Consider the following 7,500-nt stretch of genomic DNA (forward strand, 5'->3'; position numbering starts at 1 on the left):
CAGCACCTCCGGCAGCGCCTTCGTCTACGCCATGGTGATGCCCCTCGCCCTCGCCTTCCTGTCTGCCTCCTTCCTCGTGTTCCCTCTGGAGGAGCGCGAGACCAAAGCTAAGCAGGTGCGTTCACTCTGACGAAGTGGGAAGTGGTCTTTAAGTAATGATTTGATATCGTTGTTGCAGGTTTTTATTATTATTATTAGCGTTGTTATTCGTGTTTGATTTCTGCTCCTTGTTCTTCTTGTTGTTTTTCTTCTATTTCTTCTTCTTTTTCTTCTATTTCTTCTATTTCTTCTTCTTCTATTTCTTCTTCTTCTTCTTCTTCTTCTATTTCTTCTTCTTCTTCTTCTTCATCTTCTACTTCTACTCCGTCTTTGTCTTCATCTCCTCCTCCTCCTCCTTCATCTTCTGTTTCTTCTCCCCCATCATCTTCTTCCCTCTTTCTTTGTCTAAAACCCAAACACACTTCACAAGCTCCCTCCCTTTCTTCGTCTCCTTCTTCATCGTCTTCTGTTGCTTCTCCGTCACCTTCTTCTTCCTTTCTTTCAACTAATCTAGGTGCGCGAATAACATTTTCGTTTTCTTTTTCTCCCCCTTCTCTTCCTCACCTTCATCCTCTTCTGCTTCTTCTCCCCCATCTTCATTTTCTTCTTCCTCCCTTTTTTTTTACTCTAATGACAAGAATAACACGCAAGTCTCCCCATCTCCTCGTTTTCTTCTTCTCCTCTTCCTCCTCCTTCATCCCCCTCAGCTTCTTTTCCTCCATCTTCTTCTTGTTCCTCTCTTTTACTCCTTCTCCTCCTCCTGCTGCTTCTCACTCATTATTTTCCTCTCTCCTTTTGCGTCTTCTTTCCATCTTCTTTTCCTTCCTCTCTTTCTTTTACTCAACTGACCTCCTCCTTCATCCTCTTCTGCCTGTTCTCGCTCATCTTCTTTCTTCCTCTCTCTTACTCACCTGACAAGAATAACACACAACTCTCGTTTTCGTTTTCTTCTCCTCCTCCTTCGCCCTCTTCTGCCTCTTCTCCCCCATCTTCTTCCCCTTCCTCTCTTTCTCTTACTCCTCTTCCTTCTGCTTCTTATCCCCCATCTTCCTTCCTTCCTCGCTCTTACTCAACTGACAGGAATGACACACAACTCTCCCTCACGCAGGTCCAGGTCATGACAGGCGCTCCACTGTGGGCTCTGTGGACCACGACCTTCCTGTGGGACCTCCTTACATACATGGTGTCCGCTTTGGCAGTCTTTATATTCTTCATGGTAATGGATTCGAAGGATTATTTCACCGTCGCTCAAGCACCTGGTAACGCATTATCATTATTATTATCATAGTTGTGTTCTTTGCTGCTGTTTTGATGAATGTTGTTATTATTATTTTTATTGTTATCATTAGTACTATTATTATTGATAACATTTGTATTATTATTATTGTTTTTGTTATTGTTATCATTATCTTCATCATCATTATTGTTATCATTCTATGGTTTCTCTCCAGGTGCATTGTTCTTGCTGCTAGTGCTGTATGGCTGGGGTAGCATCCCCATGGCTTACGTCTTCAGCTTCCCCTTCCAAACGGCAGCCTCCGGTTTTGCTGTGTTGGCTCTCATCAACATCGTTGCAGGTAAGTTTGTACTGTAAGATACCAACATAAGCTACAGAACAGATGGACAAAGTAATACAAAGAAACAAATGTCAGGTGATAAATGCACTGATACACACACACACACACACACACACCCACACACACACACACACACATACACACACACACACACACACACACACACACACACACACACACACACACACACACACACACACATACATATATATACTGTGACGGAAAAAATCTCTATTCCCTTTAGGCCAGATCATCACCACTGCTGTCTGGGCGTTGGATCTCTCAGACCAGCCCGACCTTATCATTGTTAGCGATGTTCTTCACTGGATTACTTCCCTTATTCCTGCATACCCGGCGTCCATGGTAAGTACATTGTCGTTATTTTAATAATAGTGATCATCATTATTACTGTTATGACTGCTTTTTTTATTGGTATTATTGTTGATATCATTATTATGATCATCATTATTAGTATCTTAGTCATTCTTTAATAAAAACATAATCACTTATCTTTATCTACTGGACTTCTCTTTATTTCTCCTTGTCTCAATCCCCATCTTATACTGTCGGCTTGTTGAATTTTCGTTCACATACTTTATGCACATTTCTCACTACAGGCCTTCATGCATCTGGTTGACACAAGTACATACAACACCCAGTGCGACCAGTTCAACGAGACGGTTAAGGAGGAACTGTGTAACACGCTAACTCAGATGCTGCCCAACAACACCTATATGATATGTTGTCGTAAGTCGTCAGTGTTTGTGCTTGTATCGTTGTTTATATACGAGAAGACATTTTTGTGACTTCGGTGATATATTTATGTTTTTGGGTGTGATTTAATCCATGGTAGTAGTTGCCTTTCGTCACTGAAAATCTGAAAAGGTAAATGGATTTCATAATAGATTCAGAATCGATTTCATTACTTCATACCTACTGAACACGAATCTTTTATTTTTATTAGCCCAATGCGCAGAGGTGGGCACAGGAATCTGCTTTGAAAAACATTCGTACTTCATGTTCAATGGCAACGGCATGGGACCCAGTCTGCTCACGCTGTTCGTCAACGGCGTGATCTTCCTGTCAGTTCTCGTGTTATTGGAAAGCAAGGCTGCCAAAGTATTGAAGTAAGTCCTATCAGTGTTTCTAAATCCTTTATATTGGTCCTTTAGGGGGATATGTAGAAATATAGTTAATTTAATTACATTTATTCAATACATAATTCAGTGGTTGTAATATGTTTTCCTATCAACAACGTCACTAATGTTAATGCTGTGTACAGGAGCGCTTGGTGGCGACTGGTGACTCGCTGCTCGCATGGCAAAGGTAGTAAGACAACCCCTGCTTGGGAGTTAACACAGGACAACGACGTTGCTGCAGAGGCTGACTTAGTGCGAAATATATATGAGTCGCGTCAGGCCGGGGGTAAGAAAATGCAAGGTCGAAATGTGAAATAGGCCTACCCACTGTGTACTTGGATTCTCAGTTAGAAGTTACAACAACAACAACAGCAAAGAAATACGTAGCTTTAGGACTTGCTAATAAGACTCCTCGTTCTAATGGATATACGTTGCTCTTCAGGTGGTCTGGATGACTCTGCCCTGCTTGTCTCCAACTTGAGGAAGCAGTTCCTGGGAGCCCCTCGGCCGGCAGTCAGTGGCGTGAGCTTCCGCGTGGCCAGAGGGGAATGCCTAGGCCTCTTGGGGGTCAACGGAGCAGGCAAGACGACGACCTTCAGGATGTTGACCGGGGATGAGGAACCCTCTTCAGGAGACGCCATGATAGATAACATATCACTTCACAGGGATAAGAACAAGGTGCATTTTCTTTCTTTGTGCAAATTTCTGTCGTTTGATACATATATGATGAATTAGTCTACTCTGAACAGCTAAATTTAACTTAATAATACAATTCACTACACCGGTGAGTATTAAAATTGGTGGTTTGACGTTAATGTTGTTCACTTAATTTCCTACTACCACTTGACGAGCTCCGTAGGCAAATAAACCTTTATATACACAGAAAACCGCATGGCCTACTTCAGTTTTCAAATGCTTTTCTTTCTCTCGTCTCTTTGTTTACATGTCACACTAACCCAAAGAGCATTTCATTTCATAAGTTGTTTAACAACATTTATTAATCCATTCACAGTTTGTGCAGCAGATAGGCTACTGTCCTCAATTCGACGCTGTTCTTGGCGAGTTGACAGCCATAGAGATGCTGACGCTTGTGGGCAGACTAAGAGGAGTCAGTGACGCACGGATGAAGCGTCTGGTTAACGAGTTGGTGACTCTGGTTGGTCTCACGGAATGTGCACTGCGCCCTTCTTCAACATATTCGGGAGGAAACCGCAGGAAGCTCTCCACTGCCATGGCGCTAGTTGGGTCCCCGCAGCTGGTGTTCCTTGACGAGCCGACCTCGGGCGTCGACCCAGCATCTCGTCGTCGAGTGTGGACCGCCGTCACGAAAGCAATCAACAACGGCCAGAGTGTGGTCCTCACCAGTCATTCCATGGAGGAGTGTGAGGCGCTATGTTCCCGTATCATTATCATGTCTCGTGGAACCCTTCGTTGTGTAGGGAGCACGAGCCACTTAAAGGCTAAATTTGGACAAGGTTACAGTCTCCAAATAAAACTAAGAACCCATGGCTTATGTCCCCAGGGTGCTACAAACATTGAAGATGTCTACACATCAAAGGTGCAGCAAGTAAAGAGTTCCATCAGTTACTATCTTCCTGGAGCCGTGATTATTGACCAACATAAGGTAAGGAATCAGAGCTAAAGAAGGCCTTACCAATCTTAAAGTTGGAAATGCACAAATATGGATTTCCATTAACATTAAACAAATAGGTTGAAGTGTCTTCATTGCGACACCTGTAGAAGAATATGTGAATGCAAAATGAATATTTCCTCTGCTGTGAAGATATTCTCGTTTTTAAAATTTTCTACATGCACATGCGTCCGAATATTCATGCTAACATCTCTATCAATTGAATTTTTGTGGCTTCCTTCCAGGGCATGTTGTCGTACAGGATCCCAAGTAGGATATCGTGGGGGCGGCTCTTCTCCGTGATGGAGGCGCTGAAGAACGGCAGACAACCCAGCGACCGAGACACTGACGTCGTCGCCAGCCCCGTCGCAAACCCACAGGAATCTATCGTAGAGGACTATGCTGCCTCAGACACTTCGTTGGAGCAGGTGTTTTTGACTTTTGCCAGAGAAGCTTCGGGTGAAAACCAGAATAAACATATTCCTCAGGAAGTCGTCACGAAATTGTGAAGTCACGTCTAACTTTGCATGTGCCTGTGTTCTGCTCGTTGGCGGAATGATCGTGAATGTGTACAATGAATGTTACCTTTTGGTATTCTTAAATGTTGTTATTAAAAGACAGTGACTTCTAGAGCTTCTAGAAGATACGTCATTTTAGGACCTTCAACTCCATTATATATATATTTATATATACATATACATACATATGTGTGTGTGTGTGTGAGGGAGAGAGAGAGACAAACCCTGGTCATCAGGTTCATACCTGGAGTGGCCTAGGTTCGAGACCTGGTCAGGGAGGGTTGTTATTTATCCATATCAATGCGGCATTGCACTACTCGATCTTTCATATGTATATCTAACTTCCATGATTACCTCGTATTATAACCAAAATATAAATGGCAATGCTCATTCTCATTTTGAAGCATGGAAATACAAAGACATTTACCTTCATTTCATAATCCTTATAGATGTTTGTTGAGTGAATCGTCCTTGTTACTATTTATTTTGAGCACGTCCAAGAGAATTTACATTAGAGCAGCGGTTTTCAAAGTTTTTGGCATAGTTACTCCTTGGCACGGTAGCCATCACCCCAACTCCATTCCTCTTATTTAGTCATCATCCTTTGACAAAAAATAATATTGTTTCTTTATCATAAATTGAAATTAATGCATCATTGCTTTGGTAATAGAACATAAACATTATTTACTGAATTATTAAATGAAAACACAGTATTGTTTGTCCTTCAGTAAAATATGAATGCAATGGTCTGTAGAGCACAGGACATATATTCCTCCACCAGTCCGGCCCAAAACGGATTCAATTTTTAAACTTAGGATGTTAATCCACTTCGGGAGTTTTATCCTCTCTAAATGCAAGAAAATCGGACTTTGCTGCTATGACACGGTCCTTGTTTATTATTATTATCCATTCATTATCATTTATTTATGAATGTACTTCTTCAGTCGTTAATTTATTCATAATTATCATTTATAAATCCAAATACCTTTTACTTTTAGAAAGTGCCTCGTTGCCCCCAGAATCGGCTTCGTTACCTTAGTATTCGAGTGTAAGAGCTCCCTGTAGAAAATCCAGATATAAATTAGTGTGAAAAAAGTGTTCGTTTTATGAGAATAAAGTAAGGCGATGTGAAAGAAAGTGCTCGTTTTATGATAATAAAGAAAGGCAATGTGAAAGAAAGTACTCGTTTTATGAAGTTGAGCAAATGTTTTTTTTCTGAGAGGGAGATATCCCAGTTGTGAAAATTAAACATATTCATAGTGCACTGTATCACCTTAATACCGAGAGTATGTATTGATGTAACCAAAGTTCAACAAGTAAATAGATAAATATATCTTTTTTTGGAAAAAGATAGTTGTTTCATTTACATTCCCAACGAGGTAATACAAAAGACGTTTTTACTTTTCTTTTCTTTATCAGGGATGAAAAAAAATCAGTATTCATACAACGCTTCACAGTTTAGGAGTAACATCCTAGCTCTCACTAGTAGAAATTCAATAAATATGCAGTGTTGATACAAAATATATGCATATCATCATTAGAATTAATGTGCTATCATCACATTCATAACATTCTTAGTATTCTTACACTCTATAGCGTGTAAAAATATATCTAATAGGATAATGGTTACGTTTACTCTTAACCGTTATATATAGCATGTAAAACCTATGTATAGCCTGTTTCTAAACGTTACATCTGTTTTAGAGTAGAATATGATTGTAAGCCTTACGTATAAATAGATACATGAATTTATATATATTTTCTTATATTTCTTTAACATATGGAATAAATTATATACATTTTTCAAGTTAAAAAAAAATCATGACACATTCATAAATATATATCAGATTCTACATATTCATACATATATATCAAATTCTACATATAAATATATACCAAATTCTACATATTCATTAATATATATCAAAGTCAATGGTACTGCGGGCATCTTTATCTAGGTATATGTATACAGATTCCACACAAGAAAAAAAAAATAATGCATAGAGTGGAGTAATGCATATTGATCCCCCTATAATAAATCTATTTGCAAAATGTATGTAAAACGAATGTGCGTCTAGTCACTGCTTATTTATTCAATTATACTGTGTCAAGAAAATTTGTTGTATAAGGAATAATACCAAATCACATTATACAAATTTATATATTGATCAAACAATTGTATCTGTGTTTCTTAGTTTGAATAATATCAAATCAATGCAGAATTACTACTTATACTTATTACTAAGTATCTACGAAGGTAATGCCAGATGCCTCAAGTAGGTATAGACTACACAACTTTCGTGTGTTCAGCATTTTATAACTTATAATTCCTTCTAAAAACAGATTTGAGAATTCAGAATCACTTCAATGCGTCTCTTTTTCATATACCATACCGTCAGGAGGGTATGGTGAGTATGGTATACTGAAGGGAAATGCCATATCCACAGCAGGGAATGGCGAATATTTCCCTTCAACGCGTCTATTGTCCTTCTCAAAATAGATTTGGTGATTCGGAGTCCTCCAGAAATCGGAGTTGCCATTTCTTCTTTTAGTGAGGTTGGACTGAGTACAGTTGGCAATATCCAGACGAATCACAG

At 39.5% G+C, this 7,500-nt stretch overlaps 2 protein-coding genes across 4 annotated transcripts in view; one reads left to right on the forward strand and one right to left on the reverse strand.

The window, feature by feature from the left end:
* The window catches only part of LOC125043338 (phospholipid-transporting ATPase ABCA3-like), a 27,938-nt gene extending 21,686 nt beyond the window's left edge, over positions 1-6,252 (forward strand). For both annotated transcript variants that reach the window (XM_047639422.1, XM_047639423.1), the window contains exons 22-31: positions 1-115; positions 1,148-1,298; positions 1,491-1,616; positions 1,861-1,979; positions 2,234-2,363; positions 2,581-2,743; positions 2,899-3,041; positions 3,198-3,433; positions 3,768-4,379; positions 4,631-6,252. The exon at positions 1-115 is cut by the window's left edge and continues 17 nt beyond it. In XM_047639422.1, the coding sequence (XP_047495378.1) occupies positions 1-115; positions 1,148-1,298; positions 1,491-1,616; positions 1,861-1,979; positions 2,234-2,363; positions 2,581-2,743; positions 2,899-3,041; positions 3,198-3,433; positions 3,768-4,379; positions 4,631-4,894 (2,059 nt within the window). In that variant the 3' untranslated portion in view covers positions 4,895-6,252. The remainder of the gene's footprint in view (positions 116-1,147; positions 1,299-1,490; positions 1,617-1,860; positions 1,980-2,233; positions 2,364-2,580; positions 2,744-2,898; positions 3,042-3,197; positions 3,434-3,767; positions 4,380-4,630) is intronic.
* A 45-nt stretch (positions 6,253-6,297) lies between these two features.
* The window catches only part of LOC125043218 (SH3 domain-containing protein C23A1.17-like), a 9,667-nt gene continuing 8,464 nt past the window's right edge, over positions 6,298-7,500 (reverse strand). For both annotated transcript variants that reach the window (XM_047639221.1, XM_047639220.1), the window contains exon 4: positions 6,298-7,500. This exon is cut by the window's right edge and continues 1,205 nt beyond it. The gene's annotated coding sequence lies outside the window, so the exon portion shown is untranslated.

Source organism: Penaeus chinensis, chromosome 33 (assembly GCF_019202785.1).
Source record: "Penaeus chinensis breed Huanghai No. 1 chromosome 33, ASM1920278v2, whole genome shotgun sequence".
Classification (NCBI taxonomy): Eukaryota; Metazoa; Arthropoda; class Malacostraca; order Decapoda; family Penaeidae; genus Penaeus; species Penaeus chinensis.